A 22,319-nucleotide genomic window follows, 5' to 3' on the forward strand; every position below is an offset into this window, starting at 1 on the left:
CAGTCAGACCTGAATGATCACTTAGTCTATACGACTCGTTATGCCTGGTTACCCCAAACAACTCCAGTGCCGAATCCTATCTCAAATCTTTATTGTAAACATTTGTTCTCAGTGCCAAGTCTTGTGTTGCATTAACTTAATCAAGACTTCCATCTTTTCCTCTTGAGAAACCGTGATATGATACTCCACGTATCATCAATGAAAAACTGTAGAGAAATAAATATGAAGTTCTGAGTCATTCAACATACAGTCCGGATATGACGCAATCACCTTATCATTGCCGTCATGTATGAACAGATGCGAAGATGCGATATCGAAACCAATTAAGAATTGCAATGGGGTGGACGTTATATTCTTCCTTATGGAATACCAGAAGATGCGTTTACTGCAGAATTATTTTCAAATCTTGGAAGCGAGGGAAAATGTATCCATAGAAATTAGATTTTGTACAGTAATCAAGAAAGACTAGAACCTTTATCACACGGTGAGTAGATTGTTGTGCAACATCTCTGGACATGAGAACAAACTGTTGACTTGTGGCACCAGTCACGTGATTTATATCTCATTAATTATTTATTTTAAAATAAAAGTCATTGCATTATCTTATCATTACATTGCAAATTTATTTTATCATAATCCTTTCTCCCATTGGCTGTATTCAAACGCCACTTGTATGATCCACTCTTTCTTGCTTGTGTAAGCTGTCTGATAGCTTTATCTGGCTGTTTGTTAATCGGTAGATAAGGCAGGGCTGTATCAGTACTCATTCTCGTTTTCAACCAAGCGGTTTTTTGGTTCGAACTTCACTTTTCTCTCCGTGAACAAAGTCTGTGTACGATTGTGTTCGGAATTGACCAGAACTCCGTCACCGTTGGTAGCACCGTTCTTCGTTTCGCTCAGTGTTAACATAACTTCATTTGCAAAGCTATTCGGATATGTGTGCAATGGAGGGGAAAGAAAGTGGTCACCCTACCCCATTATTTCCTGGCCTAGCTGCCTCATAAGTGATACCTTCTTGGTATCACTTGTGAGGTTCAGACATGTCTTCGGACATTGACTAAACAACAACAACAACAAGGTAAGTTCTAGCTGTGTAACAACAGCTTCTTCTTCATAATCATGTAGGCCAGCGATGGCGAAAATGTAATCGTGCGCCGAGCCACTGTGTAACCTGCAACGTGCATAGCACCTATGGAGGGAGGCGGACACCCGAAGGGGAAGTGAAGCAACTGTCTGACTTATTAACGGATTTTCGTTTTCCTTACGTCAAGCACTTAAATATAATTTTATACAGTACAAGGCTACAAACTAATGTTTAGTACGTGTAACGAAGAAAGAAACGAACAATAAATGAACATTATCACAACCTAAAATTAACTGTCTTCAGAATGTCTCTGCGAAAAAGTTTCAAAATCAGGAATTATGTCACTTACTGCCAGTCGTAGTTGATCACGAAGATATTTGTCTGTCAGTCGTGATCTAAATTTGGTTTTTATTATTTTCATTGTTGAAAATAATTTTTCACAAACGTAAGTTGTAGCGAACATGGCTTCAACAGAGCAAGCGAAAGAACGAAGGTTCGGATATTTATTTTTTCGCAAAGATTTCAAAGTTCAACATTTGTCAAGTCCTTACAACTAGCTTTCATTTGACATCACGTTGTAAATCAGTGAGTTCAAATTGAAGAGCTAACCCCATTATTCGTACATCTGCTGAAAAAGGGTCGACGTACAGAGATGATGATGATGATGATGACGACGATGATGATGATAATGATGATGATGATGATGATAACAACAATAACACTTAACCTTTTAATGTTTCATGAGTAACATGTAGTATAATGCCGTTTTATGTTATACAACCGTTTTTCTCGTAATACTTGTAAACAAATCATACATTTAATATTCTCATCATATTGACAGCAAAAAATGCGTCCTCCCATCCTACTTGGAACTTTCGTACATGGTTTCGAGAGAGACATATGCCACTCGCAGGTCAGAGACAAATACAAATGGAACGGAGTTCGACCCCAGTGAGTGAGAGGGTGGGGGTTGGCGGAGGTTAGAAGCAAGCACAGCTATCACTGCGAGTCACGTTCTCGCCACGGCTGATAAAGGCTAACAACGGTGTGGAACTGATAAAGAATGAGGGGCTCGAATACCTGCTTCTCCCACCACTGGCTACTGATAAGGGACTACGCACTCCCATAATGCAATTTTTCCATATCGGAATGAATTTTTTTATCCACTTCTTTTATGACATATTATTCCCTACTGGTGTCAACAGAATTTTGAAATATGTAGCCTATCTGTTGTACAGAAAAGAAATCTTGAATAGTCAAATGCAGAACACGAACCCTCTCGTCTCGCATTTCCGCTGGACGGAACAGAGTTCCTTCCCCAACCGGCACAGGCAGGCGAAGTTGCGTGTTGGTCGTAATTCAGCCAATCAGAATTCAGGAACTAATAACGTCTGAATACGCCTACATAATCTATATATATAATTTGATCTGGTAATGAAAATTATGGGAAAACGGCTGAACGGATTATAATAAATGACCCCTCATTTTGAAGCTTGGAACCCAAAGATTTTCAGAAAGATAATAGTTTTCAGTGAAACGTCAATTGTTCAACATAATTTTCCTATTTTCCACAATTCATCTTTAGTCAGCAATTGCATTTCAGAATAAAACAAAACACACACTACAGTAAACAATATTACACGAAGGCCATGATCTGCAAGAATGCTGACATATTGAGAGCTCAAATGAATTTGGTTATTAAAAATTTCAAGACTTGCTAAAACAATTTACAGGTTCGATTCTGTGGTGTGTAATTTTCTGAGTACAGCTGAGTATTGGATATTAAAAATTACAAAACTTGAGGTGGTTTGATGACATTATTACCATTAGAAATGAAATATTATTATAGTTAATGCCATGATGTGACTGTTTTTCATTAATTATACATATTAATGCTATATTGATGATATGAAAGTGAAATGTTTTGGGGTTATATAAGTAGATGTAGAGAATATCTTAAATTAGATCTTGTTTTCTATAATTTACTGAGTGGCGGCTATATAGTATATGTTACTGAAAACTATAAAACTTACCTCAGATAATAATATTATTATTATTAATAACCAAATATTTTATAGTTATTAATCAAGTGGGGTTGGGTCTTTTTCATATATTTAATGGTGGTGTGGTGTAGATATGTATATGCGTCATTCTCTTCAGTATTGGCTCGAGAGAGCGCAATAATTAGAGTTCCTAAGGAAAGACCAAATAAGAGGGCTACAAGATTTTTTAGTCTCCCGATCATTTCAGCAAGATCTCTTAGCAGGATAAAATGATTTTACTCTCTACATTTCAAGGTAGTTTACGAAACATGCAGCAGCTAAACCAAGATGCTATGTCTATTGTTCGAAAGCATAGCAAATGTGATATATATATATATTTTTTTAACTCTCACCTACAATCCACAATGACCTGAAATAGCTACTGCTTTACTCCCACATGAAAAACCGACTGATCGCCCTGACATTGTTACTTGCGTTTTCACTTTCAAACTAAAAACTGAAGGTGTATAGGTTCAAGAAAAAGTGTTTGGCATAAAAAAACATACAGAGGGAGTATGTTTCATTACTATGGAAGCAAATAACTTTCAAAATGTCTGGTATTCTTCATTGAAAATAAATCTGAAAAATGTTTATTTGAACGTCTAATGAACTTAGTTTGCAGCATTTGCTGCACAAGCCACTAGTGTGTTTATAAATTGTAAGAAGTACACTACTAGACAAAAATAAGCACACGTTGACCATAATGAATGAATTAACAGCCGATTGTCCCTGAAGGGCTAGGGCCCCCTCTTGCGAGTGGTAGCTCGGTAAGACTGACGTCGGGAGCCAGTCCGTGTACCGTAATACAGCACGAGAAATGCGTTAGCTACGTGTTTAGTTGTAATTGATGTTCAGTACATTTGATACTGTTGATCATTCAATCCTTATTAGCAAGCTGCAACACATAGGAATCAGTAGGATTAGGGTAGGGTGGCATAAATCGCACCGCTTCCTAAATGGCACCACTGCTAGTTTAAAACATGTTACTGTAGTAGTGTGGCATCTAGTGGTATTGTTACAATCTACCATATGAACTTCCACCATGTCACTTGATTTCTGCCACTTCTTTGTGTCTGCAGCGTGGTGATAGTGCATCTAATATAATCGCTCAGGTGGATGTATATTTAGCTAACATTTTGTAACTAAATAACGGATTTGTATGCAAAGGAATCCATAATCTTAAGATGTTATTCGTTTAAAGAAATATTAAAGAACATTTAACTTAGTAGGATTTTCGGACATATGGTGATTATAGGCTAGAATGAAGGAAATAATAACTTATGACGTAGTTTCTCAATTCGCACCACTTTGTAGGTGCCTAATTCGCACCGGTGCGATATGAGCAACTGTAGCAATTCTAGCCGTACGAAACAAGGCCCCAAAAATTTTAACTGAACGAGGAATGCATCAGGTGGGTGCAATATCAAGTGGTAAAAAGGGCGTTAATACAACAAGTGTGTGTTGTACAAGCGCACCAGGTATTTTATGCCACCTACGATAATTTTTAAACGTCAAACATTGCATCCTACATTATCAGCTGGTGCTCCTCCAGGATCGTTATTTGCTTGCTCTGAGTCATGTTGCATCAACGGTGAACTATTTGTCGAATAGTCAAACATTTTATTTGCCACTCAAACCTGCCATAGAAAAAAGTGCTACTCCTGTATGTCCATCTATACGACCCATTCCAAAATTTAGAGACTAGATTATCTCAGGATAATGGTATGTTCCTGTTTCAGCTTCCTCGTCATAATACTCAGAGGCCCAGCCTTTAGATATTTCTGTCTTCAAACCATTTCAGACATCTATATCATGAGGAGTTCTTAGGTGGCTTCGAGATAATCGCGGAGAAAAGGTGACGCAGTTTACAGTTTGAACTGCCTGGTGAAGCACATGGCAAATGTGTAACAATAAAAAACGCATTCAGAAATTTTAAATGTTAGGTAATTTATGATCTATTTTTTCAATTTCATTTGAATATGCGTGTCTCTTTCATTGATTTCAATAAACTTGTAATTTGCATTTATTACATTATTCATATTAAATACTGTTCAATATGTCCAATACTAAAAGCTTTCCTTCATCCTGTTCCCTGCAGTTAAAGAGGTGCGATTTAAGAAACCGCAGGTGCTATTTAGGAAACTAGTTGCCTAAATGGCACCACTGACAAGTGTTTCGAAAATGTCATTCTAATTGAACAATATTAAATCAAATTCAAGGATTCTTTTTTACATGAAAGGTAAATGTTCTGGGAATGTATCTCTGTAAAGGAATGCAGAAAATAAAAAATGTATTGTTCAATAAAAATTATAAATGGTAAAGTGGTGCGATATAGGCAACCTTACCGTACATTAAATTTATTTCAATCATACTTAAGTGACAGAACACAAATAATTACATTTGACAACAAGAAATTCAGTGCACATTTAATTATAACTTACAATAGGTCTGGCTCAGGGCTATGTAGGACTATTAGAAATTGCATTATTTTAATATTTATTAATTATTTATAATTAACAGTCTTCAAAGATATAACGGATCTATAGAACTTTAAAGAGATGATATGATTTTAATTTCTGCTCGAAAAGATTGGAACCAAGACTATAACAATAATAATATTCCTAATGCTAATAATTGGCACCGCACTTTGTCTAGGAGGCTACAAGATTAAATTAGCCTACTGGAGTTTTTAAGTAGGCTAGACGACGCACCTGCATCTAGCAAGATGTGGCTTACCGTTGACTTTGTCGGTTGCACATACTGGTGCTCACAGACAGTAAATGAAGCTTTATAACTTGTACACGTGATAAGCTGCCTCTGTGCTCAGTCATGTTGTTTTTTGAGGGATCTAACATAGAGGAAGATTAATCTGGTCTCAGCATGCCACTTTTATTTGAACTGCTCCAATATTACGGGATCCGGAATTTTCGTCAACGATTTTTCGTCACTGGGTGATTTCGTCACATATTACTTTTCGCCACTGCAACATTTTGTCACCACCATGTTTTTATTTATTTTTATTTATTTATGTATTTATTTATTTATTTATTTATTTAACTTGGTAGAGATAAGGCCATCAGACCTTCTCTTCCCCTCTACCAGGGGATTACAACTACAATATTAAGAATACAATTACAATTATAATTACAATTAATATTAAATTTACAAATACAATAAAAATCAAAGTACTAAAAGATTAACTGATTAATAAAAGCTAGACAGTTTATTGTAAAAGTTAAGAAGAGAGAAACATTTTTTTATTAATTAAGTAAAAATTAAACCTACTCTACGCAGGAAGGAAATGCTTAATAAGTTTGCTTTTGAATGCTACTAAATTCCGACAGTCTCTGATGTCACTGGGCAGGGTATTCCACAAGTACGAGAGCGAGATTGTGTATGATGATGAATACGATGATGTCTTATGTGTTGGTATGGCTAGTATGCGGCTATTTTGCGTGAGTGTGAAGAGATTATGATATGATGACAGGTAACTGAAACGGGAGGCAAGGTAGGTAGGTGTAGAGGTGTGAAGGACTTGGGAAAGGAGAACAAGAGAATGAAAATTTATACGTTCGTTAAGCCGTAGCCAGTTTAGAGTTTGGAAGGATGGGGTAATGTGGTCAGCGCGACGGACATCGCAGACGAAGCGAACACAAGAATTATGAACACGTTGTAATTTTTGCGACTGGTTGACATTGAGGTCAGTCAGTAGAAAATCACAATAATCAAAGTAGGGCATTACCAGTGTTTCCATTATTATTTTCTAGAGTGATAGCGGGAGAAATTTTTGAATGCTGTTCAAGGAATGTAGTATTTGTCGCCAATTTAATTTTCTCCTCACTATTCCCCACCACAATTCCCCCCTCCCTTCGTGTCGCTTCCCTTGATGATACCTATATAAAATTATATGTAATATAAATCCTCCTACTTCACTCTGTTCATATTGATCATTTCGTTTCCAAGGATATATCGATTTGTTGGATTCGAAATCTTCAAGTTACAGGATTCATTGGATTCAAAATCTTCATGTTAAGATATGGAGGAATTATTTCGATTCGTAAAAAGTAACAGAACAAAAGATAAGTTAATCTATAATGGGCATATGTAGCCTATACAAAGCACAAAGTTACAAAGACCTGGATTGTATGAAGTTGTGATCAGCGCGAAATTTGTAATTCACTGATGACTATTTCCTCAGATAAAAAAAAAACATTATAGAAGAACCTACAGAGCATTGAACCGGTCAGCAAATTGGGGTAGAATCTGAGGTGCGGAAGGTGTAGAAGCGATGAAATCTGAAGCTGGAACTTCAGCGGAAACTATGTAATCTATTTTACACCGACGTACAGTAGTTTTACTAGAGAAACTAACAACTATCACAGAAAGAAAGTGTGAAAAGAACCCTGAGATTAGTTAGGGCAAAAAACTTACCTGCAGAACCAAAAACATTTGATGATTTGCAGAATATACCTGATAAGTAGGCTACAAGAAAACATCGGAAGGCGACAGATGGCTCCTTCACCTAGATGTCATTAGTGCAGAAAACATTATGATATTCCCCAATAATCGGCAACTGAGAGAGCAGTAGAATACGACTTTCTGCATTATGGATGTCATGTACAAATCTGCGCCAAAGTTAATTCTCCAAATGTATGCAATACATGTAAATATACATGGACAATAATTGTCACTGCACTAATGAAAAGGAAAAGTAAACCTCTTTCGAAACTCTTTTCAACATTTTCAAAGAGAAGGTACTGGAAGGCCGTCCATTAAAACCGATATACAGGATGTTAAGAAAAAAAGTATCCAATATTTTAGGGGGTGATAGTAAGCATCAAAACAAGAAAATAACGTCAAACAAACATGGGTCCTACAGCAGATATTTTCTGAGACCTGAATACTTGTTCATAGGAGGTGTTCAATGTGACGTCCATTCATGGCAATGCATTTCTCTACCCTAGAATACAGCAGACTACCAGATAATCATACCGTAGTTGACAACCCTCGCCAGGAATAATGATACGTAGCAAGGAACACTGAAAACAAAAGTGTGGTTGCGGATATGAGCGGGGTTCAGCAGAGATGATGGTGTGAATTTTCGTAATCAGCATGTGTCGTCTGATGAAAATCCGCATGCAGTTGAAGAAACAAGGCATCAGCACCGATTCTCAATCAACTTATGGGCAGGCGTTCTGGTGATAGGTTAATAGGGCCATACGTGCTACCACAGAGATTAACTGGGGATCGTTATCAGGACTTTCTTATTAACGTACTAAAACAAATTTCAGAGAGTGCGTGATTCCTTACGCCGAAGGGAGAGGAATCATTGCCATGAATAGACATCACATTGAGCACCTCCTATGAACAAGTGTTCAGGTCTCAGAAAGTATGTGATGTAGGACCCATGTTTATTAGACATCTTCTTGTTTTGATGCTTACTATCACCTCTTAAAATAATGGATACTTTTTTAACACCCTGTATATTTCTACCGACTATTAGGCATCAGTAATGGGCGTCGTGACGAATATATTTCCTGGTGTCACAGTGGCTAGCTGTCTCTTCCATTTAAGCCAAACATTATGGACACAGATTCAAACAGAAAGACTATCAGGAGAATATCTTGAAGAAGAAAACACAGAACTAAGAAGCCAGTTTCATTCCTGGTTGCACTGGCCTTTGTACCGGAGAATAATGTGGTTCATGTCTTCGATATTCTCCAAGAACATGTTATGGATAAGCTAAGCCCAATCGATTACTGTGAGGATAATTATGTCATATGTCGTAGACGTGGCAGAGGTGGGCAGCAGCCCATGTTCCCTCCAACTACATGGAATTGTTACATCCGCACCTGCCCAGAACTAGACATACTTGGAAGCGTGGCACAGACGTCTCAATACTTTAATGGGCAACGCACATCTCTCCTTTTACCATGTCCTTCAGTTTCTACAGGAGGAGACTGCAAGGATACATCAGGACACTGAGAAATTAGAAGCAGAAAAAAGAAGAAGTACTCGTCCTTAGATAACACAATTGCGCGAATTGTCGACAGGTATGAGGCGTATAGAACAGAAGATAACACCCTTGGTTACCTACGTGCCACAGGTCACAAGCTCAGAGGAAATGTTGGTTGAATCTCCATAAAAACAGGATGAATGTATACTTACTTACTTACTTACTGGCTTTTAAGGAACCCGGAGGTTCATTGCCGCCCTCACATAAGCCCGCCATTGGTCCCTATCCTGAGCAAGATTAATCCAGTCTCTATCATCATATCCCACCTCCCTCAAATCCATTTTAATATTATCCTCCCATCTACGTCTCGGCCTTCCCAAAGGTCTTTTTCCCTCCGGCCTCCCAACTAACACTCTATATGCATTTCTGGATTCGCCCATACGGAATGAATGTATGCAACTTCAAAATCCGAGTTAATACAGAGCATTAAAATAATTATACAGCGATGTTACGGACTCATAATAAAAACAACCTAAATGTAATTTTCTGTACTTACTAGTTTGGTGACGAAATTCCCTCAGTATCAAAAAAATGATGACAAAATGTGTATGAAGATGAAAAATCTTCGATGACAAAATCCCCTCAGTAACATTAAACATGATGACAAAATTTATTTGATGACTAAAAAACTAATGACGAAAAATAGGTGACAAACTATAACGGTGACGAAATTTCCGGTTATGAAATGCCCTATACCCCAATATTACCTGTAACTTTGTTATATTTAGGCTAAACTGTTAATATCAAATAATTATTTCCAGGTTTGTTTAACGACGTTTGATCACAACATCAGCAGCAGGGATGGCCGCCAGTAGGAAGTGTGTAAGTATCCGATACACAGCAGACACTGTGTTTCATAATATTCTGTTTACTTCTTAAGATTAAACTTTAAAAAAACAGCGGAATTTCATATTTTCTCCAGTTCACATAGGCTACAGTCTGAAGGACTGATTTTAATTTATTTGGGATTCGTTGTCACGTAGGTTACTGAAGTGTTATGTCTAACAATGGACAGAAATAGAATTTTAAACGTCCAGGACTGAAGTAATAGGTACGTAACTATAATGTAAGTAACCAGGAGTGGGACAGCCCATGCAACAGATCACAAACAGGAAGATGTGCAGCTCAATGCTTAAACGATGCCAACGTAGGATGCCAGGACGACCGTAGAGCCATCTGCGGGCGATTGTAAATCTGAAGTCGGTAACAGCATTTACTATCTTACCACCCACCTCTCTTTCTGTATCGGTAACAATATTCACTGCTATATCAGATCATTTTACTCACTACTGCAATGTACATAATTCATATTCCATTTCGCTTACAATTTTATCCTCCACTTTTCAGTCCACCTGCCAGTAACAATAGTCAATAGTATTTCGGGATGGATAGGGAATGGAAAGGGCTTGTTTTTTTATACAGTGGGTGATCATATTATTAGGGACACTTGGTAAAAGTAGGAATTTCATCTTTAAATTCACATAAAACACAAGTAATTTGGATTTTCTCAACTGGAAAAGCTTTAGTACTCTAAATAGTGTTTTATAAACAATATTATTACATGTTGAATAGTGTAATAATGAATATGGAATGAAATAGACAAGAAAACTAATAGTTTGTCACACATCCCTTTGCAGCAATTACAGCTTTAACTCTATTTGGCATACTAGAAATGCATTGGATACAATTGTTTTTAATTTCTTGGCCGTTATGCCACATATTGATCAGTTTTTCTATTAAAGATTGTGTATTTGTAATAATTTCATGCTGTGGTCTGTGATTAGTGGTCATGGAACTGGTCGCCTGTATTTTGTTCAAGGAGTGATGAGACAATATCAATACATAAAGGTTCTGAAGGAACGGCTTCTTTGAAAGTCCGTGAATGGTTTCCAGTTGGTTATTTTGTGTTCATGCACGACTCTGCGCCCTGTCACAAGGCAAATAAGGTGACAAAATTCCTGTCTGACAACAAAATTAGGGTTCTGGATTGGCCTGGTAACTCTCCGGACCTTAATCCGATTGAAAATATTTGGAAGCTAATGAAGAGGCAAATTCATTCAGAAATTATTACAAATAAACAATCTTTAATAGAAAAACTGATCAATATGTGGCATCACAGCCAAGAAATTAAAAACAATTGTCTTCAATCCATTTCTAGTATGCCAAATAGAGTTAAAGCTGTAATTGCTGCAAAGGGATGTGTGACAAAATATTAGTTTTCTTGTTCATTTCATTCCATATTCATTATTACACAATTAAATATGTAATAATATTGTTTATAAAACACTATTTAGAGTACTAAAGCTTTTCCAATTGAGAAAATCCGAATTACTTGTGTTTTATGTGAATTTGAAGGTGAAATTCCTACTTTTACCAAGTGTCCCTAATAATTTGATCACCCACTGCAACTCTTAAGGGATGAAATGTCTTATACGTGTTCAACAGATTAGCAGGTACGGAGTTGATACTTACTGGGCTTTAAATGGAAATGTATTTACTGAAATTGTAAATATAAATGCAACATAACGAGTTTATTATTAATATTTTCAAGGTTTCCGTAAAGCGGTGGTAATTGGGTAGTTTACTGTATTGATCCCTGACTATTCAGCTTTGCCATGTGGCATTTTTCTCCCTCCTAGAGTGGGTTTTAGAAAATCGGCCAAATACCCCACTGTGCGGCGAGGGGTTTTTCGTATGAGTGAGCGCACTGGAGGGAGTAGCAAACCAGCTTGCTTACTTGTTGATCTTGCTGACTGTTAGAGATGACCTTAAACGATATTTTGAAGTATCTGCGACAACTGTGACTGTGACAATTAAATATCTGTGACTTTTATCGGCGATTTTGTCACACCGATATTTTATATCGATACGTAAGCACAATATGCATGAATTACACCCATATTTTGTCACACCGATAACAATTAGCAGGAAATAGGCCTATTGAAGAGCAGTGAAATATGAATACGATTTCTCTACACACGCCACTCATCAGTGATTTATACTGGAAAATCCAACAAAGGAATTATGTACACGTAGCCTGCCATTAACAAATAAATACTTACCTAACTGAACAGTAACATGTCAAAAGTTAACCTCATGTAGGCCTACCAAGAGGTTATATTATAGATATTGAACCAGTTGATCATTTTTAAATGTAGTTGGGTATGGAGAAATTGAGGTTATATGATTATCCTAATCGTTTTAAAAATTGATCCTTTTTATTGTATATAATATAATGGATAAATTATTTTAAGTCGTGGGTGAAACGAGCGTTGAGGGACTTCCGCAGACTTCTGACTTCTGTTGCATTCAAGTAATTATAAAATGCGATAATTTGGTCCAGGGAGCATCCGTTTTTGGTGCAAAGATAATTCGTTTCGCGTGTTTCTCAATTGAAATTAACCTAAGTGGGTCGGTGTCTATTCCAAAATCGGCGGAAGTCTCTCAACGCTCGTTTAACCAAATCGTGCATTAACATTATAGAGTCATAGAATAAAAATGAATGAAACATAAGTATTCGGAAAAACATTGGAAAATAATTACAAAACAAAACATTTGTTCAGACAGGATTTTACACAAGATTAAGTACTGGTAACCAAAGGTGTTATTATTTAAATCGTGTAATAACTACATCATTTATAATAAGATGGAGAAACTACCGCCCGATTGCTGTTATTGTATCATGCGCACGCGCAAACCTACGACGTAGAGGAGAAAATATCAGTCACAGAGTACTGAATACGGAGCAGATTTCGATAGCGATGTTATGTCACAGATATTTCGCGTCATCAGTCACAGGTTTATCTGTGACAAAAAAAATACCTGTGACAAAATATCGGTTTGTGAAATATCGGCCATCTCTACTGACTGTCGTAGCGCAGCTGTTCCCGGGTGTTCGTTACTTAATTCAACAGTATACATAAAGTGTGTTATGCCTGTGAGTTTACAACAGCACAGCTTGTCTTCATTTACGATTCATGTGCAGTGTTGCCAATTCAGCGGTTTTCCCGCTAAATCTAGCTGTTTTGGATAACCGTCTCGCGGGTAAAATTATTTTATCCCGCTTAGCGGGAATACTAGCGGTTTTTACTCTTTAAAGTTTCTGAAATGAAATTCATATTAGCGTTTAATACCGGTCGATTTTAACAATCGGACAGCAATAAAATTTAAGTCCGGCTGCATTCTAATCAAACGTTAAAAATCGAACATCTGCTGCGCCGTGATGTGACAACAATGATTGTAATATTATGCAGAGATTACAGACAGATTAAATTCAATTGCTTAAAGAATATTATTTGTGTAAGACGTGTACCGTGACAGTGTTAACTTTTACTCGTTTTATAAATATACCGCTACAATATCGTTAAACCTTTCTCTGTGCTATTTATCCGTAAATAATTGAATGTGGGGCCTCCATATCAGCAACGATTTCGTAAAGAGTGGCTACGTGAAGTGCAACTTAATGACAAACACAATTGAATTCTGGAGTGAAGCAGCCAGTTGTAGGTACGCATTAGATATAAATCCTTTTCAAGGGTTGGTTAATCTTATAGCAGGGTGACCGGACGTCCTGTTTTTAACGGGATAGTCCCTTTTTTCAGCCTCTTGTTCCCTGTTCCGAGAAAAGTAGGCTCGGGACGCCAAATGTCCCGTTTTTTTTAATGGCGTCCCGTTTCCTTAAATTATTGTTGAAATATTTATTTTTATTTTATTTAATAATCACGTAAAATATTGATTAATTTTACATTGTTTCCATCAGATGTCACCGTAATGAATTCAATAAATGATGTTAATCACAAAATGTCATTTCAAAAATGTGTCTTGCATGAACTTCTATAGTTTCCTGAAAGAAAGGCCAACACTTCTAGAGCAAATTCACTCATCAGAGAAATATGATGCAGATTTATGTACAGTTCATCTTTATGGGGAATCTTAAAATAGTTCAAAAGGTAATATGAGGCAAAAAAATTTGTTATGAAACAAGTTCAGAATACAGTGACATGGGTATAATGTAAGATTCAATTAACCTGAAGTATTTTTAAACATATAAGTTAATCTAATTAATCCAGACTAGTTGCAATATAAAAATGGTTAACAATGACTTTAGCAAAGTAGTCCTCCTACTCTACTATGTATAATTATTTATTAGGCCGTGTATAGCATAGTTATTGCAAACAGTGTAGTATTTATTACTTTAAAATAAATAAAACTGGACCTGAGGATTTGGAGAAAATGTGTACCTTGGCTACGTACAGAAATGAATGTGGACAGGCTAGGAATAACTTACTACCTCACAGTCACAGAATTAACTATATCCCTGCGTTAGAAGATTCAGATGATGATTGAGATGGGCTGCTAATTTGAGTGAGTGATTGTTAAATTATAATATGTTTCATATCAATACTAAATGCATGAGTATAAAATTGAACGTCTTACATTCATTGACGAAAACTTCATTGACCAACTTCTGCTAAAGTTAAACTTGTGCGCTATACTACATTACTACTACTACTATTATTATTATTATTATTATTATTATTATTATTATTATTATTATTATTATTATTAAATTGAATAATAATGAATACGCATTAAAATCTACAGATTTTTGTTACAAAATCGCGGGTTCTCTAAAGCCTTCTAGCGGGATTATATGAACCGCACGCTCCGCTGCACGTGTTATAAATAAATATCATTGACTTAAATCTGTTACAAGTCCAAATACAGCTTTGTTATGGTTAGTGAATAATTAATTTATTATCAATTATAAATCGTTTTCTCCTGAATTACTTTCAAAGTTGTATTTAGAACTACATGTAACTGTTATTACCATGCAATAGGTTATGGAGTTGTTCGATTAATTCTACCTTTAAGCTTGGTATTATGTTAGACCTAACAGCGTCTGAAATAGATTATATTTGTAAGAACTCAAGGTTGTTACTCTGAGGTGGAAGAAGGCTTTGTCACCAAGCGATACCATTTGAAATAAGGTGTTGCACTGCCCTATACTATTTAAAACGTGTGTTGATAACGGATGTACTGCTATAAGTGCCTACTTAAGTTTTTAATTGGTTGTGGAGGCTCTTGAATCTCAGGAAGAAAAACTTTTCCAGCAGCGCAACATATTCAAGACTAATTCACAAACATGTTAAACGAGGTGTACTGTATTTTTCATGGGGAAACAACTTTATCACTAAATGTTATAATGCATTTACGGTATTTCAAGTATAAAATAGTATGTAGGTCTATATTTGTCAAATAGATAATGTAACAAAACTTTTGGGTAAGATGGGCTGAAGGCATAGTGATCTAGGCCGTTCTTTACGTCGCTAAAAGGTAAAGGAAACGCGAAAACGCTCCTGTTTTTAATTAACTAAATTCTAAATTGATCTTGTACTTTCTTCGAAAATGTTTGGGAAAGCTCAGTTTATCCTGCCTACCCTGAAGCTTCGTACCTTTTAATTCTCTTCGTCAAACACAGAAATAAATCCCCAGACCTAACTTCCTATGAAGAGTCACTTGAAACTACTTCTAGATAGCCTATAATGTCTCCTCTTGCAACGAACTGTCCTCTGTACCATCCAGTGTATTACCAATGGCACACTTCTAAAAATGATTTAACCACTGTTTCAGTTTTCACGGCATCCCATGAAGTTATGACTAATCACAAACTCTGTATCAGATCTATTTCAAAGAAAAAGATGTGCCTTGTATGTCAGTAAATATGGCACCTCTTCTCAAACTATAGGCCTACCATTAATGTACCTTCTAAAATTTATTCATGCATAACATAAACTAATGCTTAGTAATAAAGTGTCTTCCAATAAGAGTGTCCTAATTTTAACATATAACAACTGTTGCAGTGTTTTTGAAGCTGTAGCAATCATATTTTTCCCATGGTTACAGTTGTTGTTAGAAAATAATCATGGAACATCAACACCATTCCACAACGCTTAGAAATCGTTAAAATTTACTACAAATTGGGTCATCTGTTAGCCAAGCATTCCGTGCATTACCTGAAGTCTACAGTGTCTGTAAGATAACGGCTGTGATAAGACATTATTTTTGGACTCAATAGTAAGGCATGGATCTCAGAAAGTTCTGGTATAAGAACGATGGCGCCATGTGCCATACTGCTCACGAATTAGTCGACCTTTCGAGGGAGAAGTTCACAAGCTCCATTGTCTCGCGTGGTGGTGATGTCAACTGGCACCCGAGATCGTCTAATTTAACGCCGCTGGATTACTTCTTTTGGGGTTATGTCAAAAAACGTTTTTATGCCAACAAGCCAGAAACAGTTAATGACCTAAGGAACAATATCTCGGTCGTTATAAGTGAAATTGAGCCTGGTTTATGTTTGTCTGACTTTGAAAATTGGAAGACACGTAGGGCCTACACACCCAAACCAACGAAGACACGGCAGCCGTTTAACTGACGTTCTCTTCCATACGTAATGACATTAAGTGAGCTTCAAAATAATATTAATTAAACAAATAAACTTCTTTCGTTAATACAATAACATTTGTTTCATTTTGAAAGTATGACACTCTTATTGGAAGTCCTTTACATCGGTTGCAATGGTGTAAGACAAAGGTATTCTTTCCCTTAGACTGTGTTCTAATGTGCTATACTAGGGGCAGAAGAAACCGGCGGGTCTGGCACATCCCTACCTGTCTACCCCCACTCCTACACCCCTCAGAACCTGCTTGGTGTATGGTCCTGTCTCAAATAACTCCATTGATACTTTTTCAATGCAGGAAAACTTAGAAAATAAATAAAATAATAACGTGATTTGTAGTAATTACAAATAGGGCCTACGTTCTTTACTCAATATTATCATTATAATATTTTGCAAGTTAAGTCATTTAACTAATGTAATAAAGTGTAATGTAAACCTAATGTAAATCAAATACACTCAGGGACAAAAAAAACCGGACACTTTAATATTTACTGGTATTTTGCAAAACATTATCTTCTCATACAATATTATGGTAGCCATCTGTTGTTATGGAGACGTGTATACATTGTTGATTGTTTTTTGTTTTACAAACAAACCATTACAACCAAATATTCCAATTTTGCTTTCGGAGTCTCAGCTATAACAATTTTGTCTCAAACATTTTGTGCTTCATTATCGTTATCATTCGTTATTTCTTTATTTTTACATTTTCTGGGTTTAAGTGGGGTTGTAACTTTTGTCTTAAAACAAGATGCGACCTGAAGATGTGGCTCGAGCTGTAGCCCTTTATGATGATGGACGCAGTGTACGTTACATTGCAAATGTTATGAATATGGCTAGAAGCACAACCCATGATGCATAAAACGGTATAGAGAGACCCTAGAATATACCAGAAGACCAGGTTCGGGTCGTCCAAGAGCTACAAATCCAAATGAAGATAGGTATATGGTGTTGAGAGTTCTTAGGGAGCGCAACCTGCCAGCTACTAGTGTAGCCCAGCAATTTGTTAACATGCATGGACGCCCAATTTCGGCCAAAACAGTTAGAAGGAGGTTGAAAGCAAGTGGACTGATAACAAGTAGACCTGCAACTGGTCCCAGACGTCTCAGGATACATCGAGTTGAACGACTGCGTTTTGCAAATGATCACAGGGATTGGAGAAATGGACAGTGGAGCTGTGTTCTGTTCACCGATGAGTCCCGTTTCAATCTGTGCTCACCTGATGGACGTGAAAGAGTTTGGAGAAGGAGTGGAGAATGATTTTAACAGTGTTGCATTTCCGAAAATGTGCCGTATGGAGGTGGTGGAGTGATGGTTTGGGCAGGAGTGTGTACGGATGCTCGTACAGAGTTGGTTTTTGTTGAAAATGGAAGACTAACAGCTGATAGGTATATAAATGAATGTTTGGCTGATCATGTTGTGCCATTTGGCCAATTTGTAGGCGATAATTTTGTTTTAATGCATGATAATACACGGCCGCATATTGCCCATGCGGTCGGAGATTATCTCCAAGAAGAGGGAATCCATGTTCTTCCATGGCCAGCAAGGAGCCCAGACATGAACCCAATTGAACATGACGTGTGGGACATGCTGGGACGGCGTGTTAAGAATAGACGACCGAGACCAGAATCGTTACAAGAGTTGAGGCGAGCACTTGGCGAAGAATGGGAACTTATTCCTCAAGAAGGCATTGCTAACCAAATTGAGAGCATGCCAAGACGTATGGATGCAGTTATTCAAGCCAGAGCGGGTAATACCCGTTACTAAAAAGAGTTTTTAATGTTTAAGGCACCATAAAAAGAAAAAACAGTTAGACCAAACGATGCCATAGTTATACGCCCTTTGCAATTTTTGGTAAATTTTCTCATCAGAGATTTTCTTTTTCAAATGTTGTCGTATAAGGTGCTAAATGAAACATTATTTTGTTTAAATGGGTTTTGTTTCATTTTGAAATAATTGGCAACAAAATACAAGCAAATATAGAAGTGTCCGGTTTTTTTTGTCCCTGAGTGTATTTAGCATTACACAAATACTTTGTGTTTATGTATTTTCAGAATGTTGTGTTGAAATAATAAATATGCAGTATACTTGCCAACTTTATAAATCACGATAAAATTAAATACTGAAGTACAAAATATTAATGTATGTTTACTGATTGTAGAATATGTATATTATTATGACATGAACGAGTTTCGTAATGAAAGCACACTTACGAATGGCTTAGCTTAATAAAATAAATAACATAATAAGTATGACACAAAAAATCGTTTTATAAATTGCGGTGAGTTCCATTCAGTCTTGTTTATGCGTCTGTATTATTGAAGTCCATCAACAATTCAACACAAGAAGCGTTGAAATAGCATATATTCAATGAGAAAAGTCGATAAAATAGTCACCAGTCACAGTTAGGCCTATATCTACTCAAGTTAATGTATTATTGAAAAGTTATTAAATAATATTTCATTTTAAGATCCTAATAATATTTTTTCCCAAACGTAATATACTTTACCTAATTATAACTAACATTGAAGCTCCTAAAAATTTAGCAGTCCAGAACATGTAGTAGACTACAATACAGCATAATACTCAATTGACAGAGATATAATTAGCATACCAATTAAGAAATTTACCTTTTCCGTGAAAAATTACTAAAAAAAAATAAATTAACTTAATAATGGTCTTCAACAATCTAAATAATGAAACAATTTTCCATTGTTAATGTCCTAAATAAACAACTTAATATAGAATAAAATAAAAAGTTACAATATCTAAAAAAATATTATTATTAATTTAAATGTAAAATTCCATATTATCCACATCTGTCCGAGTTTCTTTAAATAAATATATGTAAAATTAGGCTCCATTTTTACTGCTATTCTTCTCTATTTTGCATAAATTCTCTGGACCGATCGTAAAGAAGCGCCACTGGCCTTTGACAGTGACTGTCTGCGTTGATGACAGGATATTTTTAATGTCCTCGCAGTTCTTTCAAGAAACAGTAAAGTTGATAAACACCACCTTTAGTAAGGCTTCTGATATCAGGGCCCGATTTAGACATGATAGCGATTGCAGTACTAGGATGGATAGTAGCTGTTTAAAAATACTGTTTATTATGAGATATATTGTATTTACGAACAAACTGTAGCACTTGTCAATAACTTACATTCGAACGGAGCGACAGAAAGATTTCTTTGTTCAGGTCATAAACCGCTAGAGAAACTATGGAGTGACTTGTTTCCGTACCAAAGCAAAAACCCGCCTACTGATTCTGCCTGTACCATAGTAATTAAAGTATATGCTCTGAAATAGTGATCACAGATTTCTTTCTATCTTGCAAGTTGCTCGTATTTTCTTCCAGTTAAATGTTGCCAAGTTCCCCTTATTTACATTCTAGAAACGTGGCAACTTTAGACTAGTTGCCAGTCATTCCAAAATAAAATCACTACAAATAATTTTCAGGAAATAATATTTTTCTGATCCATTACAGGATTACAAGAAGACAGGTGGTTCCTACAGTATGTCGGGGGCAATGTACGAAGTGAAGCTGTCTGGTCTTCTTTTTCTTAGAGGAGTCAATGAGGGACAGGACTTCCGTATTGCCTCCAACATGGAAGCAGGTGGGAAGTTTGACGATATTGTATTTAGCTTTGGAGGTAACACAACGTTCGTACAGTTGAAACACAAAACAGGAAAACGTCAGACAGTAACGGAGAGGAAACTGACGGAAGAAGAGGGCGACTTCAGCATTCCGATGTACTACAGGTCTTACTGCGAGCTGAAGAACAAGTGGGGACAGCATCCAGATCTGCAGCACTGGGGTCCATTCCGTGATGTGCGGTTCGTTGTTTACACAAATGCTGCAATGACTAGAACTCTGGGTGAAAATGTTGACGACACTGCACTCCATGATGTGCTCATGACAGGAGGGGAATGCATACATTTCTCTGGCTACGACTTGTTGAAGGACAAACCTGAAGCGAACCAGTTCCTCCATCAGTTCAGATATTACACCGAGCAAGCCACTGAGAAACAACTTGATCAATTCATTAAGGCAGAAATTCAGGCTGCATTGGGAACAGATTCTCATTTGGAAAAGTTTCTGTCCCATGTAAAGAACTGGTGGGAAGGCCCTGGTTCGTTCCTCACAAAAGATGTCGAGTTTTGGGAGCAGATGGTGGAATGCAGTATTGCTGACATCTGCAAAGCAAAAGAAGATCAGCTCTCATTACTTAATGTACGATTTGATGAAAGGTATTTGAAATCATTTAGAGAGCAGCTGCCAGCTGAAGGTGGTCTTCTGATTGTTAAGAACGTCAATGCTCTCACTTCTCTGAAAGTCCACCAAAGTGTTGAAAAGAAGATCATGATAGATGCTAATGTATTGCAAGATCGAATGAGTGAAGTGTTAGCTCTGTGGGGTCGATGTCCAGGGTGGGATGTACTTGTAGTGAATGGCTGGGGCGAGGAAATAGCAGAACTGCACAAACATTTAAGTTCAAGAAAGACACTTATTGAAATTCATGACGGTGAAAAGTTGAAAGAAAGAAAGATAATTACTGAAAATCATCATGGTGAAAAGAAGGTAGGATTCAAATTTAAAACTCATACAGATACATTCCGGTTTGGTCAACTGGATAAGGAGACAAAAGAAAAAGTATTAGAATGCAAACTGAACTTCCAAGGTGCGTTCATCAAGCTAAAGTCATTGATTGACATCAGAGCACTTGATGAAGCAGTAAGTGCTGAAATTGTAATTCAGGTAGTTTCTGGAAACGTCAAAAGAATTGGAAAGGAACTCTCTAAACAATACGAACACTATATTCCTCGTACTTTCTTGCGTAGAGAACATGTGGATATGAGAATATTTTTTGCTGAAAATGATTGTATGGTTGTGAGTGGAGAAACAGAACAATATCTGCAGCAATTAGTTCCGCCTGGAAAATCTGTACAGATATTCGATGAAAAGAAACACAATAAAAAAAACTATTGTCGTCATTTTGTTGGAAGTAAAATGGATTTTGAAACAGCCACAAAATTATATAAATGCGTTCACTGGTTTCAGAAGGAGGACACTGGATTTGTTTGGAGACAATCAAAAGGTGGTGTAATCAATATCACACGGAACTTAACAGATCAAACATCGAACAGAAGCTTAAGGGAAGCCATATTGCTGTCTGACAAGGTGAAGGTGCTTGTGGCTCATCCTGGAATGGGAAAATCCACGGAAATTATTAATTTAGCTCACGAATTCAAGCGAAATGATCCTGCATGTTGGGTGGTGACAGTAGTTTTGAATGACCATTCTGATTACCTGAGTGGGCATCTGGTGTCTGCTATCGATCTCCTGATAGAGGCAGCAAAGTTCGACAGTGCCTTTCAGAAATCACTTTTCCAATATGAGTTGCAAAATGGAGGCAATATTGTAATTTTGATAGATGCCTTTGATGAAATTAGCCCTATTTATTCAACTATTCACTAAGGCAACTTTCGTCGTATAAATTCAAACAATTATGGATCACTTCTCGTTCTGTGACGAGGAAAATGCTGAAAAAGGAATTCTCCTGTCTTGCATTCGAGCTTCAACCTTTCACAAAAGAAAATCAACACGATTTCCTCGCCAAACTGTGGAAAAATGTATCAGATGATCCTTATGACATCACCATATTTATTACCAGGTTGTTGGAAATGATGGGAAGGCCACTAAATGACAAACTTGGA

The 22,319-nt window shown here is 36.7% G+C and overlaps 2 protein-coding genes across 2 annotated transcripts in view; both read left to right on the top strand.

The window, feature by feature from the left end:
• The window catches only part of LOC138712269 (reticulocyte-binding protein homolog 2a-like), a 288,362-nt gene that overhangs the window by 122,765 nt on the left and 143,278 nt on the right, over positions 1 to 22,319 (top strand). The window lies entirely within an intron of this gene.
• On the top strand, positions 773 to 22,081 carry LOC138712261 (uncharacterized). The gene is made up of 3 exons (XM_069843842.1): positions 773 to 1,078; positions 9,904 to 9,964; positions 20,089 to 22,081. The coding sequence occupies exons 2-3, from the start codon at positions 9,944 to 9,946 to the stop codon at positions 22,078 to 22,080; spliced, it is 2,013 nt and encodes a 670-aa protein (XP_069699943.1). The 5' UTR covers positions 773 to 1,078; positions 9,904 to 9,943; the 3' UTR covers position 22,081.

Source organism: Periplaneta americana, chromosome 2, assembly GCF_040183065.1.
Source record: "Periplaneta americana isolate PAMFEO1 chromosome 2, P.americana_PAMFEO1_priV1, whole genome shotgun sequence".
In the NCBI taxonomy this organism is placed as follows: Eukaryota; Metazoa; Arthropoda; class Insecta; order Blattodea; family Blattidae; genus Periplaneta; species Periplaneta americana.

Coding starts and splice junctions, on each gene's coding strand:
- LOC138712261 (XM_069843842.1), top strand. CDS start 9,944: ATGGCCGCCAGTAGGAAGTGT. Junction 9,965..20,088: donor TGGCCGCCAGTAGGAAGTGT/GTAAGTATCCGA, acceptor GATCCATTACAG/GATTACAAGAAGACAGGTGG.